The sequence below is a fragment of the Sander vitreus genome, chromosome 1, assembly GCF_031162955.1.
Source record: "Sander vitreus isolate 19-12246 chromosome 1, sanVit1, whole genome shotgun sequence".
Classification (NCBI taxonomy): domain Eukaryota; kingdom Metazoa; phylum Chordata; class Actinopteri; order Perciformes; family Percidae; genus Sander; species Sander vitreus.
This window is the reverse complement of record NC_135855.1, coordinates 34,072,967-34,098,747: the sequence shown is the minus strand read 5'-3', so window position 1 is coordinate 34,098,747 and position 25,781 is coordinate 34,072,967. Positions and strand designations below refer to the sequence as shown.

The 25,781-nt window shown below is 39.8% G+C and overlaps 2 protein-coding genes across 6 annotated transcripts in view; one reads left to right on the top strand and one right to left on the bottom strand.

The window, feature by feature from the left end:
• The window catches only part of LOC144519827 (transcription initiation factor TFIID subunit 4), an 89,570-nt gene extending 70,280 nt beyond the window's left edge, over positions 1-19,290 (bottom strand). For 3 of the 4 annotated variants that reach the window (XM_078253269.1, XM_078253286.1, XM_078253297.1), the window contains exons 1-5: positions 17,830-19,290; positions 15,467-15,627; positions 1,917-2,069; positions 971-1,093; positions 354-443 (exon numbers count right to left, since the gene is read on the bottom strand). In XM_078253269.1, coding sequence (XP_078109395.1) covers positions 354-443; positions 971-1,093; positions 1,917-2,069; positions 15,467-15,627; positions 17,830-19,219 — 1,917 coding nt within the window. In that variant the 5' untranslated portion in view covers positions 19,220-19,290. The remainder of the gene's footprint in view (positions 1-353; positions 444-970; positions 1,094-1,916; positions 2,070-15,466; positions 15,628-17,829) is intronic. The other variant, XM_078253278.1, reaches the window with a different exon arrangement.
• A 744-nt stretch (positions 19,291-20,034) lies between these two features.
• The window catches only part of lsm14ab (LSM14A mRNA processing body assembly factor b), a 13,377-nt gene continuing 7,630 nt past the window's right edge, over positions 20,035-25,781 (top strand). The window contains exons 1-6 of one of the 2 annotated variants that reach the window (XM_078253321.1): positions 20,035-20,372; positions 21,485-21,648; positions 23,068-23,218; positions 24,210-24,404; positions 24,664-24,744; positions 25,442-25,618. In XM_078253321.1, the coding sequence (XP_078109447.1) occupies positions 20,249-20,372; positions 21,485-21,648; positions 23,068-23,218; positions 24,210-24,404; positions 24,664-24,744; positions 25,442-25,618 (892 nt within the window). In that variant the 5' untranslated portion in view covers positions 20,035-20,248. The remainder of the gene's footprint in view (positions 20,373-21,484; positions 21,649-23,067; positions 23,219-24,209; positions 24,405-24,663; positions 24,745-25,441; positions 25,619-25,781) is intronic. The other variant, XM_078253312.1, reaches the window with a different exon arrangement.

Genomic DNA, 25,781 nt, shown 5'->3' with positions numbered 1-25,781 from the left:
TAGGGAGCAGTTCAGGAAAACTATTTTATTTTAGGGGTCAATTTAGAGGCTAAGGGGTCCGGTCAACTGTCAATGTAGGGCCTCAGCGACAGATGATGGCAAGCTTAGGGTTAATTGTTAAGGAACCAGTTTAAAGTCTAGTTTTGGGTGGAAATCAGGTTTGGAGAAGTGTAAGGAAAGGCCATTTAAAGCCACCAGTTTAGAGAACCAGCTTGACGAGCAGTTTAGGGGTCAGAGTAAGGGATCAAGTTCAGGGAACATTTGCCTCAGTCAGTGTTAAAGGCCGTTTTAAAATTTGATGGAGCAAGCTTAGAGAGAAGGTTAAAAAAAAGGTTTACAAGCAAGAACCACACCTTGAGAAAAGGCACCAGGTAAGGCTGTGGAGATGATTTGAGCTCAGTCTGCAGCCGGCTGGTGAACTCCTCCGGTTCAATCTTCGCATCCTGTTAAGTGAAGGTTTAAGTGTAAAGACCACGTTACAAGAGAACCCAGACAGTAAGTTAAGCCCACCATGGTGACTTGAACACAACAAGATGGCATCCCATCACCGGAGCTGATGATCAACCACTCAACTTCCACCCTGGCACCTCAGGGTGCAGCTCATGAATGTGTAACTGTATAAGATGAAAATTCATAATAGAGAAAGGAGGGTTTTGGAAAGAGTTTCATGCTGCCATCTACAGGTTTAGAATATTCAATACAACAATACATTAAAGAGTCCACTTTTACTTACTCCTACATATATTTAAAACTGCAAAAAAGTCACACTTGAAAAACAATTATTGAAGAAACACCAGTCCGTCCAGTCAACCAGATGTGTAGGAAAGTTGGTCTTATAAAAGTCTGGATATGGAAAAGAAGCATCTATCAGGAAAGTGGCAGTTCAAGTTTAACAGCAACAAGTTAGACTACCACAATACTTCATGATGTCCATAAGAACAGTGTTTGTTTATTGGTTTTTGAAGCTCACCAGCAGGTCCTGAACCAGAGATTTGACGTTCTTAGAAGTCTCAGGAGACGGAGAGTTGTGAGATGCCAGCTTGATAAGTGTGGCCAGGAAATTCTTACACTTCTTGACATTCTCTTGCATTTCCTGTAAAAGACAATAAAACAAGTATTTACCTTCTGTGCAAAATACAAAGTAATTAAAAAAAAACTGGCAGCTTGAGCAAAACTGTTTCAGAGACTTTAGCATCAAAGCTCTTATTTCTGAAGAAATGATCTTCCTTTGTTATTAGTCTAGGATAAGTGCCAATGTAGGATGAGAATTGTGATGTTAAAAAACAGGTGTTGGGTCAAATCCTCAGCAGAGAAGGAGAGACATTGTGTTGTGTGCTGAATTTCTTTTATTAATACTAAAACAGAGATACTACAGAATTAAATAACTTGGACTGATAAAGAAGCTGACAAGCATCAGTCACAAATCAGAGCATGGTGCACGCTGCCCAGTCATCTTTTCAGCCAAATGAGAGATGGCACCTGTCCACTCAAACTGCCAGTGGCAACAAACTGTAAACTGTAGGCTCTCTGCCCTAAATGTCTTGAGATGTGAGAGTCTGTGTGTGTGATTCTCTTGTGGGAATTATGTATATGTAAGTGAGCCTGCATCTATGGCTGTATCTGTAAGTCCATGTGTCCCTGAATGTGCATATACACACGCGTTCATGGTGGGTCTGTGCCTTGATGTCTGCGTCTGTATGTCCTTGGGTTGGTATGCACTTGTGTGAATGTATGAGTGCAAAAGTGTGTGGGCATGTGTGAGACTCTTGGTGCATGGCCAGCTGTGTGAGGCGGTGAGGCTGTGGGTCCGGGGCTGAGCTTGTGACACAGCTAGCCTGCTGGCAGCTGTGACAGTGCCTGCGCCCTTGAGGGTGGAGCGTGGGCGGTCGGGCGACAGGACAGCAGAGAGAACGGACCTGGGACACGACAGGACCTCCGGGGTTCGCGGTGATGCCCGTCTGCGGAGGCTGCACTGGCTGGGAGGCAGCCTGGGCCGGGGCCTGGGGGGCCATAACCACGGGGGTCTGCTGCGAAGCCGTCACTGCCACGGCCGGTGCCACGGGGCCCTTCTGGAAGAGCAAGGAAGAGACAGAGAGATAAACAGGACGTGATGCCTCGCTCGCAGCAAGGCCACAGAGAACAGGAGGCAGGCGCCACAGCGCTCCTGTCACATCTGGTGTCCCGTCTTCGGTGGACATAGCTTAACAGACAAGGAGGAGGAAGGGGAGGTGGTGACAAGCTAGAGGCTGGGAAAGACAGGAGGCCATCAAAGCTTTTCTTAATAGTCACCTACCTGACAAGAGAAGCCTCATATCAAGATTTGTCACTGGTAATCCCACACATTAGCCACCTATTGTCCACTTCCTCTTAATGATATGTGAGGGGATGAATGACAAGAAAATATCTCACATCCAAAACATAGATTTTTCTCAACAGATGAGGTGCCATCAGCAGTCTCTCACTCCAAAGCCCTCATCACCTCTTTCAAATCTCTCGGGGCCTGTTCACACTTGGCAATAAAATACATCGTATTTGATGCAATCGTAAGGGGACAGTTCTAAATACAGGTGTGAATGCACCCAAAATGCATAGAGGACACATTAGGATCACTCAAGCCATATATGGATGGGGCCACATGTACATCCACATATGTGATGTAGTGTGAGCCAAAATACATTTCTATCTGCACTGAAGGGCTGCATAGTTAGTGTGTGTATGATGATAAATCTTCCAAACACAGGGGAAAGGTCTTCAAGTCTAAAGCTGATACAAGGTACCAAATCCTCTACTCTACTGAGCACAAATGTACAGCATACTACATGTTTTCTGTTTAGCCAAAGATCACAGTTTCTCCTCAGATGAATTCAAATATGAGCAGGGAAATTAAATCTGCACTGCATCTCAACTAGGTCTAGATGCAATATGGATACACAATATTAGGACAGGAAACACTGGGGCTGATCAGATCCTCCTGAACCTCAGTTCCCTAGAAACGGGAGAGTTCAACTGACAATATTATCTTCACCAGTGCCAGTGTACAGCAGAGGATCTTATGATGAGTAGTCTGGGCAGCAAAACCCTGCAGCTACGGTATACTTGTTGCAGTTGGTGGAAATCAGTTTATTATTCACATTTTTCTCTGCAAACCAAACAAAACAAAAACTTGCCTCCGAGATTATGTTCATGTTCATTATTGCATCTTTAAAACCAAATGATCACGTCCACACACAGTAACTTTAAAAAACAAAAATGCTCAGGATAATTAGAAACCTCAACAATAATGAATTATGGCTGCGCCTTTATGTGCTAGGGGTAAGATGTGACATTCACATGTTCCAGAAAACAGGTCTCATTCATTTTAGCCCCACCCAGATTCTCCACACTGGTTCACGACCTGCTGTAACCTCTAGACTACCACTAAGCTCCAACCCTATTTCTCTCGTCGAGGATGCTAAAGTAAAGAAAACTTAAGGCAGAAGAATGAAAAATAGTAACAAGGGTTGGCGAGTAACAAGGGTTATCTCACTGGGCGGAGTGCAGGACAGGAGGAAGAGGAGGAGGAAGAGGAGGAGGAAGAAGAAGAGGATGAGGTCTGGAGGGCAGGGCTGGAAGGAGTAGGAGAGGGAGACGGTACCATCTTGGCCGGGGTCAAAGCACACTGCCTGGTGGTCTGAGAGGTCACAGGAGACTGCAGGGAGGAAAGAGAGCAAGACAAAGAGGCAGAGAGAAGAAAAAGACAAAGAGGGTAACAGAGAGCATAAAGATATCAAAGAAAGTGGGTAAAGAAGGGGAAACAGGCGAAATGAATGAATACAAATCACCTCAAAAAGTATAAAGAATTAAAAAAACAGCGAAGACGAGTCTGTGTCTGTTAGGAGGAAGTGAATGGAGGGCAGAGAAAAGACTTGGACAGCATGAGAAAAACACAGAACAGCAGAGGAAGAAAAGAGCAGTAGCGTGCCTTGCAGACAGATGAGAAAAGGTCATGACAGCAGGAAAGAATAAAGAAGGTGGCAGCATGTTGGTGGTGTTGAAGAGTGAAACAGAGAAGAGCATGTTTGGTTAGGTTGCAGTGGGTCATGGTGTCACACGGCGGGGGTCTCATGGCAGGCAGGGAGGGACGTATGTGTCCATGGAACCAACAACACCAATGACATTTACCTATACAGAACCTCATGTAGGGATGGTTTTACTAATGGGGAAAATGCAGTCTCTTGCTTTCCTGATTTAAGTGTAAAAAGCAAGGAACTGGAAAACAAACTGGAAGAATCTATGTCCATATCCATACCCATGATTTTGGTATAATTTAGCATGACAGCATGATTTTTATTAATACCTAATATCTAATATCACAACTGACGGACGTGTTAATTCACTGACTCCTGAGGCCTTTGGCAACAAATTCATGACTGTAGGTTATGACAAAGTCTCATGTTGTGTTAATGTAATTGCTTATATTTCAAGTTATTTAAGACCTCAGCATTTATATGCTTTCACAATACAGACATTTTGTTGTTGACAGTTTCTAGAAGTTAAGTTATTATTTGTCCATACATTGTCCAATTAGCTTGTCTTACTTGTATTTGGGTAATGAAACCTGCAGACACCATACAAATTGAGATGTCTGCAACTAAATAAATAGTATAAGAAGACTACTACAAAGACCCTATTCCACCTAGAAATATGCCCCTGTATCTATTCCTGGTGCTGTCTAGGACAAGAGACGTGACTTGGATGTTACAGCAACGGTAAGCATGGTAAGATAGGGCCAATTACAGTAAATTAACAGTATCAACTCTACAATTGTAGCTAGATTGTAAACATTATAACCAAAATGATTGGTAACATTGTAATTTCCCCTTGCGGGATTAATAAAGTATATACATTATTATTAGTATTATTATTATTATGATCATTGAAACTTTTACTGACAAATTTGCATTATTGCATCTCTACCAGGTCTGCCCACCACAGCAACATTGTTATGCTCCAGTGATGTTTACATTTTTCTCCAGGAGAATCTCCTGTACTACTAGCCACAAAATGAATGATGACTACTTAAACGTGCAGGAATGGATGAAAGTAATGAAGTGAATATATATTCTGAAATGCTATTGTGAAAGTCAGGCATCTGTTTTGATGAAACTGCGTCATGAACTGTTGCACACCTCATATTAGACATATGACAGAGAGATAAACTCTTACATTTAGTACAAACAGATCGTGTAGGACACATACATAAGAGATTAAGCTGCTTATATTCCTCTACATATAAAGTTAAGTGTTGTTTGTAAGTATTTGGACATATTCTTTTTAGTATTGTAGTCATGGCACTTTCCTTTGGATTTGAAACAACAACTGGGAGGTTTAACTGCTTACATTCAGCTTTTATTTGAGAATGTTTACATCCATATTGGTTGAACTGTATTAGCATTGCCATCCCCATTTATAGAGACCCAAAAGACAATTGGTTGCTCAAATATTTCTTCGGTAGGTGCGTTTGATTTCATTGTTAATTGATGCACAAAACAAGCAAGATGTTGAGTGTTAAATCTAGGTGGGACATTTCTGTTTGGAGTCTGACATTGTCTGCTATCTCTTTCAACCTGAGTACCGAATATGCATTATTAGGTTAAAAAATCTGAATAAATCAGACGCACAGTTGTATTTACCCATTGTAATATATACTTAATCATGAGATATGTATTCAAAGTAGGGTGCAAATGTGTGGCATAATGTCAATGCATAGTGGAGTATGGAAATACTCTAGGACTGTACAAACACTAATAATAAACAACATGGACTTGGAAAAAAAAAGACAGTATTTTCAAAACAATTATTTATATTAGGTGGATGGTAAAATTTGTCATAACTCCATTGCGTAATGTTTTGAGTTGATTCTTAGCAAAAAACCCTTTGTTCTTTTACAACTATGTGCTAATGCATGTGTAATTACTTACACCAACTAATCAAAGTATTCTCGTAAGCATAGAATCTGCCATTCAGAATCATTCAGAATACATACGAGCATGTATTCTGCCATGCTGCACCTCCATCTTTAAAATACATTAGCCAAAGAGGGACATACCTCCGCCTTTCGCGCTTTTAAACTCAGTGGCACCGTGATGAATGCCAGGGGGAGATTACTCGATCTGTCGACAGATTTAAAAGCCTGTTGAAGATGGAGGATCACGCTGATGCTTTACTAACATTATCTTGCATTCGTTTGGGAACCTGATAGCTGATGTTAGCAATGAAATGGTACCAAAATAACAAAAGCGTAAAACTATTATTACACTGGAAGGAACACTCGCGGACAAAGTCGTACTTCTTGGAATAATACAGCCACCGTAGGAGTAACGCGATCGGAATGGGAGGGGCTAGAAATTCTTACACAATGTAGCTTTAAGGCACAAGAGCTAATGGGATGGCTCACTCACACACACACACACACACACACACACACACACACACACACACAATTATTGGAAGAGTTGGACTCTGCATTAAATGAGTTGATGTCTAAATATCCTGTAGCTAAAGTAATTTTGGGTGGATGACTTTAATATGGTTATGGATAACCAATTAGACATCAAAACTAACTCCAAATTCAAAAAAACTAATTGACTTTACGAAAAGGCTGGATCTAATTGATATATGGAGGAAAAAAAATACATTGTTGAAAACATACACTTGGAGCAATAGTCACCATACGCTACAATCCAGGATTTCGGCTGATTTAGAGCCCTCCATTGAGTCATGCACTGTTTCTCCTGCTGTTCTGACAGACCATAAGGCCATTTCTTTAGCTATTCAGGTCAGCAAGGAACAAAGAGGGAGATTCTCTGGCGGTTACTGGAAATGAAATAATTCTCTTCATGAAGAGCTAAAAATTAAAATAGAACTACTTATCTCAGAACAGTGGGAGGCTGCTAGAAAAGGGAATCATTTTGGGACATCGTGGGAACTTCTCAAATATAAAATTCGAGGCGTCTGCTCGGGTTATGGCAAGACATTGGCACAAAAAAAGAAAAATTTAACATACTCGCTAATCAACAATATTAACAAACTTACTGAAAAAGAGCATTTGAGCCAAGAATATAATAATACCTTATTAGACTTACAAAACCAACTAGACATTTATATGAGAACAAAGCAAAAGGAGCTTTCTAATAAGTTCATGTAGGAATTGGATGGAACAGGGTGAGAAAAACAGTAGATATTTCTTTAACATGGAAAAAAGAAGAAATGAAATCAATTCTATAAGAAAACTTGACATTGGGGAAAAGCGAGGACAGTAAAGATATATCAAACTTTATAAGTGCTTTTTATGAAAAACTTCCAAGACGAGATCCAAAGGAAATCTTTAGCTTGATTAACTCACCTAAATGTGTGGATGCAGAATATAATAAAATCTGCTGTCAGGACATAACTCTTGAAGAGATTATATGGGGAATAACTCAATTAAAGAACAATAAATCACCAGGCTGTGATGGTCTGACCTCTGAGATGTATAAATGTTTCTCTGAGTCACTAGGTACATTTCTTTTAGCTGTCTTCAAAGAATATCTTGACAGAGGGGAGCTTTCTCCTTCTCTGAGGCAAGGTGTCATAACACGTATTCCAAAACCCCACAAAGACCCCTCTATTAATTGAAAATTGGCGTCCCATTACATTGCTAAATAATGACTATAAGATTCTAGCATCTATCTTAGCAAAACGTCTCAAAACTAAATTACACACTTTAAATGATGAATGCCAATCTGGTTTCATGAAAAATCGTCACATAGCCGATAACATTCGCCTAGTTTTAGATCTGATTGAATACAAAGACTAGATGATGAACACCTTATTTTATTCTTAGATTTTCAAAAAGCCTTTGACACGGTAAGCCACCCATTTTTATTTTTTTTTACACCTTAAACTTTTTTAATTTTGGTAAGAATTGTATTAATGCTGTTAAAACTCTGTACATGGGAGGAAAGAGTTGTGTTAAATTGGCTAATGGAACCTCAACCCAGATTTTACATAAACAAAGGTATCCGCCAAGGCTGCCCCACCTCGCCTCTTCTAGTTTTGATCGTAGCTCAAATTCTCTGTGATTTAATTCACAAGAGTACATTCAAAGGAATGACATTAAATGAAAGAGAAATAAAAATTTCACAGCTGGCCGATGACACAACCCTGTTTCTAAAAAAAAGAATCCCAAATAGGAGTTGCACTACATGTTGTAAACCAATTTTCTGAAAGCTCAGGCTTGAATCTAAATCTTTCAAAATGTGAGCTGTTTTCTCTTCAAAATAAACATTTGGGTCCAATACGTGGCATAAATATAAATAATTTAGTAACTTATCTTGGAATAAAAATCAGTCATAATCACAAATTGATGACAGAGAGTAACATATCTTTACTACACGACTCTATTAATAAAAAAGTTGGATTCTTGGCTTGCAAGAGACTTATCTATGTATGGCAGGGTTCTTCTTTCTAAAGCAGAAGGTCTCTCACTGTCACGATTGTTAGTTCTGTTCTGTTTCCTGTTTTATTTTGAAGTCCGTCTTTGTCTCCCTTGTCCTGTCTAGTTTACTTCCTGTCTTTTGTTTTCCCGCCTGTTTGATTGTTCTGCCATGCCCTGATTTGTTTCAACTGTTGTATCACCTGTTTCTTGTTAGTCCTTGTTAACCTGTGTATTTAGTCTCTGTGTTGTCTTGCGTGGGAGCATTATGTTTCTGTTGGATGCTGTCTCTGTGCTGTTGTGGATTCTGTTTTTTGTGTACCGTGCTGATCTTTCCTGTTGTGGATTCTGTTTTTTTTCCCGTTTGTTCCTGCCTGGCTACCTTCCTGAGGACTTTGTGTAAGACTCTTTTTTTGTTAATAAATTACCTCTTAACTGCATTTGGGTCCAAGCCTTTCCTGACAAACTGTGACACTCATGAGCAGCATACTTATTTACTTCAATTGAAATACCTAAGTTATAATGTGCCAATCTAGACAAAGTATTATGTAACTTTATATGGAGGAAGAAGCCCCATAAAATTAGGAAAAACATCTTGACTAATAAACTTGAGGAGGGGGGTTTATTGGTAATTGACTTCTCACTCTTCAATGAGATATTAAAAATCAACTGGAATAAAAGATTTTTGAAAAATCCAAACAGTTTGTGGAACATTGTGCCAAACATCTTTGAAAAAGTTGGTAAAATCACATTCTTGCTTCAATGCCCATATACTCCATTAACAGACTGCCTGTCACACTGTCAAACTTCCATCAACAGACTAACTTGTTGGTCTCTTCTATACAAACCCAATTTCTCCCCTCACAAATGTTTTATCGGGAACAACATGAACATCATATATAGAAACAAGACTCTTTATAGAAAACTGGTTTAGACATGATATTCTACTGGTAACCCAATTATTAAATAACTCAAATCAAATTTTAACTTATGACTTCACCCATACAGTTAATACATAAATACATTTGATATTGTAACCAGAGCTATACCCATGGGATCATCACCCTACTTAGAGATGAGACAGATTTGGATCAATTTAATATATCTTTCTCCAGCAGTGTTTCAATAAATGGTCTATCTTTTCTAGACAGAAAAGTCAACAAAGTAATAAAAGACCTTTTATGTGCAAAATCCATCCCTGCCTCCATATATGAAAATATTAACTGGAATAGAGCATGGAGTAACCCACATACATTTTTAGTTACAAAGATCAGTTAAAATTCTTCACCATTTGTACCCCTGTAACAAGATTATCTCTAAATGTATCCCTACCGTAGACGAAAACTGCAGCTTTTGCTTTATGGAAACAAACGTTAGACCATTTATTCTATAGCTGTTCACATAGCGCCTCTGTGGAATGATACACAAGGTTTCATTAATGGGCACTTTGGCTCAAACATACATTTATCTAATTTTGATATCTTCTACTTTTCTGACTCAAACTCCTCTGTACTATATATATATAGTCAACTTAATTCTGCTTGGAACATTCTTTATTCATAAATCGAAGTTTATGAAAAACAAACCCCTTTTTAATGTTTTTAAACTTGACTTAAAAATGATATAGATTGTATTTCTGGATTAGAGGGTAAATCAAAATGCATGCAATGCTTATCTGATTTAACTTTATAATTTAACAGATTTTTACTGTCTGATACTCTGGCTATGTACTTTTGTTGTTTTATAATTTTTTACTGATTACATTTATTTATTTATATATATTTTTTTTTTCATCTGTATATCTATTGACGTATTTTTTTTAAACTTTTTTTTATTCTTTATGAAAACATGATTTGTAACAAAATTATTTGTGTTCTACAAGTTCAATTTACTTTTTGACAAATTGTAACAAATGTATTCTTCAATTTAAAAGACACTCGCACTCACTTCCTGGCTGCTATCGTGTCTATGGGCCAAGACTACCCAAGAGGGCCTCTGCCCCGACCTCTTGCACACAGCCTTCCATTCACAGGCGGGCCACACACACACACGTACTTAGACACAGACAGCAGAGAGAATATACACACACATTCAAGCACATGATAAACCGCACTTGTCTTGCACACAAATCACAAATGAAAACACAGACGCACAACTGTGTCGAGGACAGAGGGAAAGAGCGTAAAGGAGTAGAAGTAGGATAAGAAAGAGGAGGGAGTTTCCTCTTCACTAAAAGTTGTGTTGGATCCAAAAGAATGTTGTACTGAGGAGTTGGGGGAAGTGGGTGTATGAGGGATGGGGGTGATGGTAAGAGCCACGGGGTGCATCCCACCGCTAGCTATGCCTCTCTCTTGCTCACTGTCTCTCCCTCTCACACACTCAAGAACCAAAGCCTTGTTAGCTTTTTAAAATAATCAGGCAGTTGGATGATGAATGATTTAACAGGTATGGAAGGAAGGAAGCTCAGGATGCCTTCCGTTTCTCCCCTCAGGGTCATGGGAAGAGTGACAGGCCGACAGAGGGGTTGAGCTCTGGGAATAAACACCATTCCCTTTCATTTCCCTGCTACTGCTTTTCCTGTCGAGATAGCAACGCCGCGGCCCGCTAATTTGTCATCAGTGTGACTGTGTGAGGCTATGACAATCTGCGACTCTTCTTTTGTGACGGGTTCATATCAGGATGGATCCAGGTACGAGTACAGAGGCAGGAGGAGGCCCATTGTTGTGTAACTGATGCGGACTTCTGTCTGTCGAGGCCAGTGGGCTACTGTGGAGTCTGGGGGATGATAGACTATGGACAGTGAGACTGATTTTGGCTAACATTTACATAGGATGTATCAGCATGAAGTTCTTTTATACTACAAAAGTATGAGGGTGGAATTTTCTATTAAGGAAAATTTCATGCCAGCTGTATTTCATGGACATTTATTGTCCATGACGATAAGTTCAGAGATTGTTTACAATACTCATAATAAAATAGGATGAACTGTATGTCTTACTGTAACCCTGAGTACAACATGTTAGAGGAGCACGAAACAATTTAATTCATAGGTGAAAGCAGAAGTAGAAACAAAGAGGAAAGTTGAGCCGAATTGAGAGACAATGAAATGCTGCCCTCTAGTGTCAGTCTTTTGTCCTCGCAGTTGATATGATGAACAGGTGCCAAAGAGCTTAAAGGTCCCATGACATCGTGCTCTTTGGATGCTTTTATATAGACCTTAGTGGTCCCTTAATACTGTATCTGGGGGGGGGGCCTTGACCAACTGCCACTTTGCTCATGGGTGGGCCAAATTCTCTGGGCGGGCAAAGCAGAGAAAGGGGAGGTAACCTTGCTCCTTATGAGCTCATAAGGAGAAGATTCCAGATCGGCCCATCTGAGCTTTCATTTTCTCAAAGGCAGAGCAGGATACCCAGGGCTCGGTTTACATCTATCGCCACTTCTAGCCACTGGGGGACCATAGGAATATTAATGTTAAAAAACTCAAAGTGACATTTTCAGGGAAACTTTACTGCAGCCAGACCAGATCAAAGAATGTGTTGTAAGAAATGTTCTTAACTTTGGAGATCGATTTGAGCACTATATCTTGAAATGAAAAACGGGCTTCTCTCTCAAGCAGTTATTAATGTTGCTTTTGCAGTCCATAATCAGACCAGATGACTGTAACAATGACTGTGATTAGACATACAGATTAGATGATCAAAGGACAGTATTTAAGAGGACACACACTAGCTGATTTTGTTATAGCGGCCAATAGCACCAACAAAAATCCCTCCCAGTTTACTGTAGACATTCGGAAAACTGAACCGAGGTTCAAAGTTGAGTTTTAAAACATGGATATGAGGGCATTTTGTGCACTTTTTCTCTAACTTGCAGCTTTACCTGACCACAACAATTGGTCAATTGATCGATTGTATTAACGGAATCAATTGTTTACAAAATGTATTAAGCAAAAGTGCCAAAGACTCACTGGTTCCAGCTCTGCAAACATCTTCTGTGATAGTGAACTAAATATCTGCATGAATAATGACTTGGTATTTGTGTTCTGGACTCTTGGTCGGACAATACCAGCAGTTTGAATAAATCAATTTGAGAAAATTGCAATGGGCATTTTTTATTAATTCTTGTTTGTGCTCTAAAAAAAAAGTATGCCATTACCTACTATAACATGTCAATGTGAACAAATCAATAACCCCTCTGATATGTCAGTGTCATGCTCTAATCAGAAGAAATATTTATCAGTGCCGTTTCAGCTGTTCTTCTTGATTTACAGAGAAACTGTGAGAGACAAACTATTTAGTAATCTCATCATTAAAGCCAATTAAGTTCCAAAGGTGTGGACCCAGCAGCACAAGCTCAGGTTTCTACATGAATGATGTATCCACAGGTAATAATAAGCAAATTCCTATTAATGATTCAGTGGCAGTTAAAATTTTGATGAGGGGACCCCATGGAGTCATTAAGGAGCCTTGAGACATTAATTCACCTATTAATCTCAGTTTAATCTATACGTAAAATAATGAACAATATTCGTTCGTTATAATTACACAGTAAAACATATTAATCACATCCCAATTAGTGTGTAGACCTAAATTGCTCACTTCATGAGGTGCTACCCACTCAATATCAACTGTATGAACCATACTGTTAGAGGAAAAAATAACTATAACAACAACTCAACAGCAAACTACTATTTGCATAGTAAGAAACCATAACACTACTTGCCCCCACAAGATAACATGGAGTCATTGGCTCTCTTGCCTGGGGCCCGAGGACAGAACATGCGTCTCTCTCCCCAGAGAAAGGGGACGCCATCGAGTCTGACCGGATAGAGGAGACGACATCTAAACTGACAAGACTGTATTTCACATATAAATAAGCTACTGTTATTATGTCTGTACTTATGCTGGGAGTGCTGTAAACTGACCCTACTTGCAAGTAAACAAACTTTGATATAACTTCAGTGGTTCCGTCTATCCTTTGATAATGTAAATTATTCCCATTCCCATTCTATAACTATATATGCCTTAAATTGAACATGAAATTAAGTAGTATCATATTGTCTTTTATTTATTTTATATGTATCCTATTTCACTAATCTCGAACAGAAAACTATCTTCTGCATTAAACTCATCCTAACAATTTGAAGCAAAGGGCAGCCATTCTGTAGCGCCAACATCAATTCGGAGGTCAGTACCTTAATAAAGGGCAATGACAGGAGTATACGTAGTACCTAATATGTATTTCATTGGTGTAGGCAGTGTTGATTTGGGGCACCACTAAAGCTGTACAGGTGGTGTGGATACAAATGTCTGTATGGTTTAAATTCTTTTGTTAAAATAGTTTTTGAAATAAAAAGAAATGGCTACGTTTCTAAAATTGTCTTACCCACATTTGCCAATACCAGGCCACTGTTTTCAAAAGTAATAGTATGGGGCCATTATTGTAGCAAAACTATTTGCAAATGTGTGTGGAGAGTTGTGCAACTGTATATCAATCCATGTGTGCGTAATCAGATTTGTAAATGTGTAAAAGAATCCCTAAATGCGTACTGAGATTTGTGAATGTGTACAGGAATCTGTAAATGTGTACACAAGTATAAATGTGTATATAGATATTGTTGGCTGAAAAGTCCAAATTTGGGATGATCCCCTTAGGCCAATTAGTGACAAAAGCCTCATTCACAAATGTTGCAGTGTTGCAACGCCTGTACCAACAGGTAGCAAAGGAATTACAGTTGATCCATATTTCTCCTACTGCTGAACTCAAAGATCTACGACTTTTTCTATGTACACAAAAGGCTTATTTCTCTCAAATATTGTTCACTAATCTGTCTAAATCTGTGTTAGTGAGCACTTCTCCTTTGCCAAGATAATCCATCCACCTCACAGGTGTGGCATATCAAGATGCTGATTAGACAGAATGATTATTGCACAGGTGTGCCTTAGGCTGGCCACAATAAAAGGCCACTCTAAAATGTGTGTACAGTTTTACTGTATTGGGGGGGTTCCGGGGAGGGGGGGGGGGGGTCCGACAACCAGTCAGTATCTGGTGTTAGGGTTAGGTTTCATCTGTGAAGAGAACACCTCTCCAAAGTGCCAGACGCCATCGAATGTGAGCATTTGCCCACTCAAGTCGGTTACGACGACGAACTGCAGTCAGGTCGAGAGAGAGAGAGAGAGAGAGAGAGAGAGAGAGAGATGAACCCTAACCATAACCCTAACCATACCAACACCAGATACTGACTGGTTTTCGGATACCCCCCCCAATACAGTAAAACTGCACATTTTAGAGTGGCCTTTTATTGTGGCCAGCCTAAGGCACACCTGTGCAATAATCATGCTGTCTAATCAGTATCTTGATATGCCACACCTGTGAGGTGGATGGATTATCTCGGCAAAGGAGAAGCGCTCACTAACAGATTTAGACAGATTAGTGAACAATATTTGAGAGAAGTAGGCCTTTTGTGTACATAGAAAAAGTCGTAGATCTTTGAGTTCAGCTCATGAAAAATGGGGGCAAAAACAAAAATGTTGCGTTTATAATTTTGCTCAGTGTAATTACTCTATTAATTTGAGTTATAACTATACTTTATTAATTTGTATTAGTAGTTTAAAAAAAAAAAATAGTACGAGGAAATTAAGACCTACATTTCATTTAGCAAACGGGCACAGAACACAAGTTAAGATTAAATCTCTGCATAGTATGGTTTCATGAGCAAAGCCCATTGTGTGTGACGTACATGTGGACAGACAAACCAGATGATACGTTATCTGTTCCGGAATTGGAAACAAAAATGAGACAGACCAGTATTGCCTTGTGTGTCCTGATAAATGCCAAAACCAGGTCATGTGTAACTACTATCACAGCTGCTAAACCTGTCTCACCTCTCCTCTTCTTGTTAATGTCTAGCTTTAAAGAAACAATATGGTGCAGTAATACTATGTGCTGTGGTCATACTAATGAAAGTCCATAGCAGGCAGCTACCATGTGGGTTCTGTAGCAGAGCCTCACCTGAGGAGTTGTTACTCTGAAGGATGCTCCTGTTGTGGGGGTGGCCGGTCGTGGAGAGATGTTGTTCTGGGCCTGAGCCTGAGCTTGAGCCTGAGCTTGAGCCAAAGCCTGCTGAGGAACCATCACTAGCTGGCCCAACTCCGTGCGTACCAACACCATCCCTGGAGAATCACAGGGAACATTCATTAGAGGAAACACTATAACATCACAGTCACTGAATGGGCCTTAAACCACCTACTTGCCAAATGCATATTGGATATGGATGGCAGGTTTGTGGATTCTACTGGCCACTTGCACAGACAACCAAGTATCATCCTAAGGGAGGTTTGGGTTCTAAATTTCTGGCAGATTTAATAACGGTTAAAAATAGGTAGTCTAAACAAGCAGCCAGTGGAAATGCAATGCAAAGGTTGTAAGAGAACTACAATTGTAATAACATGTTACTTTCATATATCAGCACAATCCATGTATTATTGTTAATGTCATTGCACTACAACACTGCTTACAATATGACTTCCTCAAATTACCATTCCAAGAAAAGACCTTGCTTGGTATCAGAACAATGCACAAATGACAGTCTAAGGATTAGGAATTGAGTTAAAGCTGTGATCATGAGCTAATTACGCAGACTCTTTGTGCTTTCTAAAAGGCAAGGGTTATTAGTTAGTTAGTTAGTTAGTTAGTATAATGCCTCGCTTGTGAGGAAGACCATGTCAGGTCAAGATAAAATGTTTTATTACACATTTGTTTATCTTTGCAGAATTTCCATAAAGTGAAAAAGACATGAGGTCAACAGAAAGGTTAATTGCATATTCTGATAAGTCTCTCGGTTATCTGACTGAGCCATTATTCCTGAGGTGACATGACTCTGAGCAGTATTTAAGACAAAACGGCCGGGGGGGATCAAAAACCCTCCTGACCACTGTCCTCAGTTATTACAAGGGATTCTTAATAACATGACAGAATAGGAGCTTCATAGAGGTTAACTACCTGGCACATTTCTTCTGCTGGTTTATGTGGGCAACCTTAAATGTTTACAATGTACGTTAATCGGATGATTACATAGGGCCTTTGATAAACTTTATAATCTTGGAACAATATAAATTCTCCCAGTATAAGCAAATAAAGTGATTTACACTAACAAAGATTCTATCCACGTTTCCTAACAACAAGACACTCCAAAGTGATTCAAAAAAAACAAACGGTAAGCACTGCTTGCCCATCTGAGCTGCCCAAAACACATTATTTTCTTGGGCAGCAGTATTGTTATTCATAACTAAAACCCACTGAAAAGTAAGGGCCATTGTATTATAAGCATGTGCTACATTTCAGAAAGTAATTACAGCACACTGTCTTGAATCATCTAACAGGATTCTGAGCACTTTGTATGACTCTTACAGTACTGTACCACATGTATGCTAGCCACAGTATACATTTTACTGTCTTTATGCACTATTGGTGAACATTTCAATTTGTTGATGTGTTATTCACTGACATTAAGACATCCTCTACATTCTTTACCTGGCAAAGCAGATCCTTCTAATTAGTATTCTATGAGCAAAAATACAAATGTTTAAAATGTTGGTGACAGTCATGAGAGTAGCTGCCATTCACCAAACTATGTCACAGATGGATGTGGTGTTTTGTTAACAGTATACGGTGTGTGAATACATTGCTGGTCACATTTCTACAGGATTGGAATCATTGGAAAGAGTCCTGTCAGTTAACTGATACAATAATTTGCCTTGGGCTAGAAGTGTGACAGCATTGTCACATTACAGAGTTTTTTTTACTGCGAGTTTACAAGTTTAATGGAATCAACAAACAAAGCATGAGCAAAATGACTCAAATGTACAGATCAATTTCATCTGACACAGTTTCGCGACAAACCTCATGTAAGTTGTGTCTTACTTCTTTTTGTTCATTTCAGAAAAGTGACATTTATGTTGTGTCATGGTGCCGTTTAGGATGCTTGGTGTAAATGTAACCATTTGCACGGCTCAGTTGTCACATCATGGCTGGGTTAAGTGTTTGATTCCCCATGGGGCCACCCATGCTAAAACTCACAGTACAGCTACTATGTATTAAAAGATACATCAAAAGGCATGTTTTTCCTTTAGGAACAGGCACCATTCTATGGCACATACAACATGTACTGTACAACTTGGAAAGCTTCCAACACATTCAGACAAACATTGGACAGAACAGAATGTGTCACACACACACACACAACCTTCTTATCCTGAAGAAGTCTCTATCCTACTGACAACCAAACTCATGAGCCCCAGGTAATGTAAAGTTATTTTAACACAAGTGTAAAGAGCATCTTCTTGTTGCTCTCCTCCCTTTCCTGCAAACCTTACCCGGTGGGATGGTAAACCCAGGGGGCAGCTGAATGGTCGTCTGCTGCTGAGGTGGTCTGACAATCAGCTGGGGGGCTACGATCCTTTGAGGTGCGGTAAGTCCAGGACGGGGCTGAGACTGTGCGGAGGTGGCCACAGCAGGTGTTGGGGAAGGGGCTGTGGGCCTGACCATGCTAATAGTGGTAGTCACTGATGTAGTTTGACCAGTTCCACATACAGAACTTGCTGTCACCCCTGTAACACAAGCAGCAGCTGTAGCAGACCTCAAAGGCTGGGTTACTGTTGTGGTTGTTGTAGCTGCTGCTGCTGCTGTAGATGTTGTTGTTGTTGGTGTGACAACAGAAGGCGCAGAGGGAACAGTGCTTATTACAGAGTTGACATTACCAGACTGGCTTGACATTACAATTTTGGACTGACAATCGTCTGTTTTGGAAGCCCCAGTTTCTGTTACCGTTTTGCTGTGGTCCCCCTGTGAAGTTGAGGAGGTGATGGGTCCGATGCGAGCGACCTGCTGGACCAAGGCCGAAACATTTGTCCCGTTGCCGTTTTGGGCTATACTCGCTACAATATGACTCGGAAGTCTATGCAAAGCAATGGTAGGAGTCCCCCGGTCCAGAGCAATAGCCGACTGCCCTACGGGGAGGTTAGCGTTTGATAGGGTGAAAGTCGAAGTGTTAATAGAGCATGTCCCCGGTGAAGTAGAGTTTGGTGTAACGTTAGTTACACTAGTATCCACAGAGCTAATGTTAACGTTGTCAGCCACCGCCGTGTTGCTGTTCCTTCTAGTCGTTACAGCTGCGCCGTTCAAACTCTTTATCCGAGCCGAAGCGCTCCTCCGTGGTGTGGTTATGCGTTTTCTCGTTGGGTTAGCTTCTGTCGACGTCTCACCTGTGCCGGGGCTAACCTTAGACCCCCGGCTGGATGTGGTGCTGATGCTGGCTGCCGTTGGTGCCAAAGTTGACACACCAGATGCAGTCAGTGTTGTGATGGATGCTCCATGTGATTGCGAACCGCTGCTGGTGGCGTTCACACAAGCAGCCGAAGTGGTGGGAGGCTCGCCAAAAGAAGGGGTACAGCCCAGAGAAGGAGATGTGACAGTTTTATCCAGGCTAACGTCTTTAGACTTGATCTCCTGGCGCATTTCGGGTTTATAACGCCGTCCTTGTTGTTGTTGTTCTAGTGTTGTGGTGCCCACTGGAGCTGGCAGCGTTTTTCCTAAGTGATGGTTAGCGGGGGCCACTGAGCCAGCGCCTCCGTTTTCGTCTGTTTTACCTGCTGGGTTGCTTTGGTCAGCAAGCTGTGACTCCAACGAGCCCACTAGGTCGCTCACAGCTTTTTCATCCACCTCTGAAAAGAGCATATCTTCCAGGGGGTCGGAGGCGCCCGCCATCTCTGATCACAGATAGCTGTCTTATTTTCCTTTTTTTTCTTTTTCTTTTTACAGTGCGCCTGCGTGTTACTATGCATTGTGGGAATGGATCTGACGTCATTAGATGAGGGGGCATCCTAGTTGTATTTTTCGGGATTTTTCTTCAAGGCTGATTTACTGAACTATAATGACGAGCTGTTATAATAGTGTTACATAACGAAGATATGTGACATCCGTGACATAGCTACTTCCTAGGCGTCTAAGTTTTAGGGTTTATAATGAAAATCGTGCAATTTTATAGTCAAACGCACATTATGCGGTATACATTTCCTGCATCTAAAATGTATTCTCTATCGGTATCTTTATATACCGCATGTAAAAGTCTATGATAGACCTATACACAATATGGGGGGAGGGCGGAGAGAGGCCGTCCAACAGTGCAATATTCGTAATATCGCGATATGATAGAAGGGCTGCATTACAAAACCTTTTTTAACCACCCTATGAAACATTAATTGACTAATTTTCTTCTTTCAAAATAATCGTTAAAGTGAACAAAACTGCATTGGTATTACTGATTCAAATCACTCTTTATCATTTATGAAAAAGGGAGTAGTGGGAGGAAGAGGAGTTTTTTTTTTTTAATCTTTATTATACAAAAGTCATACAAACAATCAAGGCACAATGTGTTTGTACATTTGTCAAAAACGTGTTTACAGCTTTGAGGTAGAGACAGTACATACAACAAAACATAAATAAAGAAAATAAGATACTAGGGGTCTTTAGTCGGGAGGAAGAGGAGGTGACTATAGAGGAATGAGGCACAGCCTTTTTCCCAGCATCCTTAGCGGCGGGCAAAGGAAAATGTAAACGGCCATGTCGTGGTAGAAAATCAGTTCTGAAACGAGCGAGACTTTATTCACGGCGCAGCTTACCATTCCGTGTAATGTAGTCTTTAAACTACGGCTTTGAAAGTAACACATCTGACCTCTCGTTTGACAGAAACAGATCCCGTGGAAATAACTGCGTTATTAAAATCAGAGGACAAACATGAGTGGAGGAGGGACGCCGTACATTGGCAGCAAAATTAGCCTAATCTCCAAGGCCGAGATTCGCTATGAAGGAATTTTGTATACCATTGATACTGAAAACTCGACAGTAGCTCTTGCTAAAGGTAAGTCAAGTAGCCGACAGGTGGACTTAAGTACTCAAATTTGGTTATAATATAGCTTACAAAACTGTTAAGCGATGGAAAACGGTAATTAATTTCAGCGCAGTTAGCTAGCTATGTAGCCAACTACTAGCTAGCTAAGTGGTGCTGTAGTTAAACCACTGCGTCCTTTGTTTACCTTGTGTTTTGGGCTACAGTTAAATATTATGTGGCCCTTACTGTAGTACCAAGTTCGACACCGTATAATAGAGAGTAAATCTTGGTACTATCAAACATTTCTTATTAAAGTTTTTATTGCAGGTTATTTGCTAAATTATATTTAGTCAAACGTTAGTTTTATTATACTAAACGATACAGTCTTCATTCTTTCCCTTTCTAAAACGGTTAGTGTATATATTTGTTGTTTTGTTAGTGTATTTTTATTTACTTTTAATTATAATTTATCTATTCTGTATTTTATTTTCTTGACTGTAGAAGTGCTTTGTCTTATTGTTTATTTCCTTTTTAATAATGTTTATTGTATGCACCAAATCCACCAAGCCAAAAAAAAAAATCCTTGCAAGTGTAAACTTACTTTCGTAACATTAATAAATATGATTGTGATATTGAGTGTGTTCAGTGAACTCAGATTATGACCTCGCATTTTAATACACTAACGTTATAACGCGAGACATATAGCCTAACCCTGCAAACCTGACAAATTAGCTGTCAATTTGTTTAGTAAAGTAATAGTTGATTCTTCAAAAGTCACTTTAGTGTGGTTTTATACATTGTATTGTTGAATGCCAATTTGATATGTGGCTAGGGGAAAAAAAATTATTAAAAATAATATTCTAGGTTAACTCTGGCTCATTTACATTTCTTTTTTGTTGTTGTTGCAATGTGAACATTTCCTTGAAGAGATGTGATACGTTATTATGCATTTCACAATAAAATTGTGCATCACTATAGTATTAAAAAGTATACTGTATCATTCCTGTGATAGACAATACATTTCAAACGTGGATATATTACACAGAAAGGACATAACCTATTACGCCTCAATTTAAAAAAAAAAAAAAAAAAAAAGTAATTGTATAAAGTCATTTTAATTATCCTGTGAATTTTCCCAACAGTTCGCTCCTTTGGCACTGAAGACCGGCCTACTGAAAGGCCTGTTCCACCTCGAGAGGAAGTGTTTGAGTACATCATCTTCAGAGGAAGTGATATTAAAGACCTTACAGTTTGTGAGCCACCCAAAGCCACTAGCTCCCTGCCTCAGGACCCTGCTATAGTTCAGGTAACTTAATTTATATTGCATTCTTGTACTATAAAATGACATTTGTCACACATTTTGTATGTTTTCTAAGTCATAGGAAAGCTTTAAGGACTAAAGCCTTTTAAGGTAACTTCTTTGGGGTTCATGCATTGTGCATGCTGGCTTGCTATCAAAATTTCTGGGACAGTTGGGTAGGCGAGAGTCATCATTTACTCTTAATAGTAACACCTGTGATCTCAAAATGTCTGCTGTGAAAAAGGTGTATTCTTTTAGTTTGGCAAATGTAGATAGGTTGGTTGGTTGGTTGATTGATTGTATTAATCCCAAATTGGGAAATTACTGTTACAAGTAGCAAATTACCAAGGACATACACACACATACTCACACACAAACCAAAAATACAAGAAATTTACTAGAAATAATAAAGATGAACTAAAATAAGATAGCCATGATTTAAAAAAAAAAAAAAAAAGCCAGAACTACTGAAAAATATACTTGGATGAATGAACAAGAATGTACATGTATATACAAGTCTAGAATCAAATGTATAACCTACATACGTAGTATATATCACAAAATATATATCTTTTTTTATATTAGATATGTTCACTGCTATTAATAAAACTTTAAAAGCAGTGCAGAAACCTACATATGGGCAACATGGACAAACACCCTACTTCAGTTATAATTAGCATGGTGTGATTTTTTTTTATTTATTAGAAAGATCGCCGCAGTTTAAAAATAAATGCTGTCAAGTAATAAAGATTTTCTTCAAATTTGACTTATGTATTTATACACGAGAACTCAAAACCACAATATCTCAATTTTAGACTTTTGTCGAAATGCTATTGTCATGAAACGCAATCAAATCATCACCTGCTGCTTAGGCTCAAAAAAGACATTTTGACTTGTCACCGTAGCAAAGACACAGGTGTGTCTAATAACATTAATTATGGCTCCATTTCATTAAGGTCTGTGTGCAAGGGCTTTATAACTGGCTCACCAAATAGAATTCAGCCATCATTGATTGTTATTGATTACACCTGTGCTTTTCATCTGATGCCGAAACAGTTTAAACATAGAAATCTTAAGCAAAATAAGAAATGGGTTAGGAACATAGCCAATCACATTTTAGCACCTGAATTGCATTCAAAGTGCAATTTACTTTGCACTAATAACAATTTGAACTAACAACATAGTTCCATGGCTAAGTCTAGATGTTGTCGGTCCAAAAAGGCATAGACACTGAGGACTGGGACACTTGCCTCTTCAGAGAAGTTGGCTTTTTGCTGAGACCAAAGTAGTTCCATAATGTGGTTAAAATAACAACACCTCCAGCTCCTATTTGTTTATTTGTACCCCATGTGAATTTGTGCGACGGTGCTGTTTTTGGCAGTTGGTGTCATGGTTTTTCAATTGACTGTGTATTTGTTTTTCTAGTCGTCACTTGGATCCACCAATGCCGCAGCAGGACCATCGTTCCAGTCGGCTGGCTCCTATGCTCCACTCAGCAAGGCCCCTGTCCCACCGTACAGCCAGTTTGGTGTTACGCCCCTTGCAGCTCAGCAGTTTGTATCTGCTGGAGCAGGAGGTAAAGCGTTGTTCAAAATATGTGTCTATTCACTGTATGGATTCACAGGATGCACCACAGAGGGAGGCTGTGAAAATGGATCATGTTCCCACATGATGATAGGATTTTATTTTTGTGACAAAAATTGACACAAACTGTTATCTGGGATAATTGCCTATTTCAAGTGACAAGGCAGGCGTAAGTCGATTTTTGTTCTTGTAATGGATGTGGAGCACATGGAGAATGTGGCAGCAATGCAACATTGCGGATGCTGGCTGTTGTAAAACTCCAATGATAAAGAAGATTTAAATGAGACCGGAGGGCTTAGCGTCCCTAAGCTTAGGGAACGCCGCTGTTCTTACCATGTTTTTCCGTGAAAATCATGATGTTGCAGTCCTTAATCCATCTGTGAGTGGTGATCCGCAAGCGCAGTTCAGCCATTTTTTTTCCACAAGAGACCGTTAGCTTTAGCCTAGCTCTTACCCCTTCGTCGTCCCCTGTCTTTCTCTACAGTTTCTCAATCTTTAGAATATTGTGATATGAATTCTGCTTATATTCCCAAGCTCTAATTCTGTGCTCAAAGGACTTTTGGTGGATTAATGTCAAGGTTAGAAGCTGTAGATTTGTCTTTCATATTTACTGTCATGATTTGTCTAAACGTTTTTAATGAACAATCAAGCAGTCCGTATTTGTTGTCAAACTATTTGATTGCTTTACAAATACATTGACAAATTAGACATTACATACGTTGGCATATTAGTAAATATTAGATGTCAGTGTTGTTCATTTCCAATATATGGAAATGATAGAACCTTCCTGGTCAGAGTTACAGTAATTATTTCCAGGTACTTTGCCACATATACGTCATGTTGAATGTCATGTTGTATTACTCGACATTAGGTGTATCCCCACACTGTCATTGCCTCTGTCAGCTGCTGCAAGATAAACTGTGCTGCCCCCGCTTGTAAGAAAAGTTTGTATAGTTTGAATCTCACTCCGCTGTTTTCTGCAGGGCGCACCAGCCCCCAGCTGGACTCTTTAACCAAACGTCCAACCCTGGAGCAGGTGGTGAAGGCCCCACCCTCAGCTGCCCCAGCACCACCTGCACCTGTAGGACAGAGGAGTCAGACGGGGGCGGCAGCTCCCAGACCCACCAGCAGCAGCGCTGGCAGCCAGAAGCCCCCAGACCTCCTGGAGCAGAGAAAGGGTGACGATACATTGACTTCTCATGGTTATTTTCCACAACTATAAACGTTTGCTGAATCTGTGTCATGTCTGAGGTAGTCAGCATATTTTATCAAGTTGCCATTGTGTGCTAATGCATGTAGATAATAACCCATTGTATAGCACTTACCTAAACAAGGTTACAAAGTGCTTCACAAAATACATGAGAGAGTGGCATTTGTTAGAGCCTCACCACTTTACCTTCAGTTAAATTGATGGTAAATGGTCTTTTTGCTGTTCAGCTCCTGAGGTTCAGAAGGTGTCCCAGCCAGATCATGAAAAAGCTGCTCTTGAAAACCGAGACCCCAACAAGCGTCAAGCTGGTATGTAGTTATTAACACACTATTTTACCTGCACTAAAAATATTTGTTTTCATTAGTGTTGTTAGTAGTAGTAATAATTTAAATGTATGGACAGAACAAGGTTTACTGGGATTACGTCATTAGTTATATCTTGTTTAATTTTTACTAATCTCCTAGTATACATTTTTTTTTTTTAGTCGATCAATTCCAAATCCACAGTGCAATCCAAACATATTTGGACGGTGTCTGTTTCTGTGGTCTAACACATTGGATTGAATGTGACAGAACAATGAGGTTAAAGTGCTGACAGTCAGCTTTAAAGGTGTTTGGAGTTGTGGCCGAACATTACCAGGAAAGCCATGAGGAGTCTGATGTCTACGGGTTGTAGACTAATGCCAGTCACTGACTGAAAGAAGATTCACAACCAAATATTATTACATCTTGATGACTTACTGTTTTGTTTTGTTAGTTTAACTTTGGCACATATAGGGGGGGTGATATATTGGAATGGCTGCAGTTCTGACACTATTTGAGGTGGATGTTAACATCCTCAAATTAAAGCACTTAAATCTCTTAAGGCATGGCTTCATTTTGAATACATTGTGCTGTAGTATAAGGCGAGCGTAACACTGTCCCAATATTTTGGACTGCAGTGTAGGCCTAGATGTTGCTTGTTGGAGCATTGCTGGATTTCAGTTTTCCCCTGTTCATTTCTCAGCTGGGGCTCAGATCACCCGCCGTGGCCGTGGACGAGGAAACCGCAGCAGAGGTACAGTGAACGTACGTAGGGATGGCGCCATGAAGTTTGAAGAGGACTTTGACTTTGAGACTGCCAACGCCCAGTTCAACAAAGATGAGATCGATAAAGAGCTCCAGAACAAGCTCAAACTGAAAGGTACGGCCTCAAAACACCTGATTCCTATAGGGCAATGACGGCAAACCTGCCAGGACATGTGCGTCTTCAGCTTTTACATTGGATCAGATTGACATTTTCTCATGACGTGACACTTACATCAGCTACAAGTTGAAAAACCAGCACTGCATTTACATTTCACAAG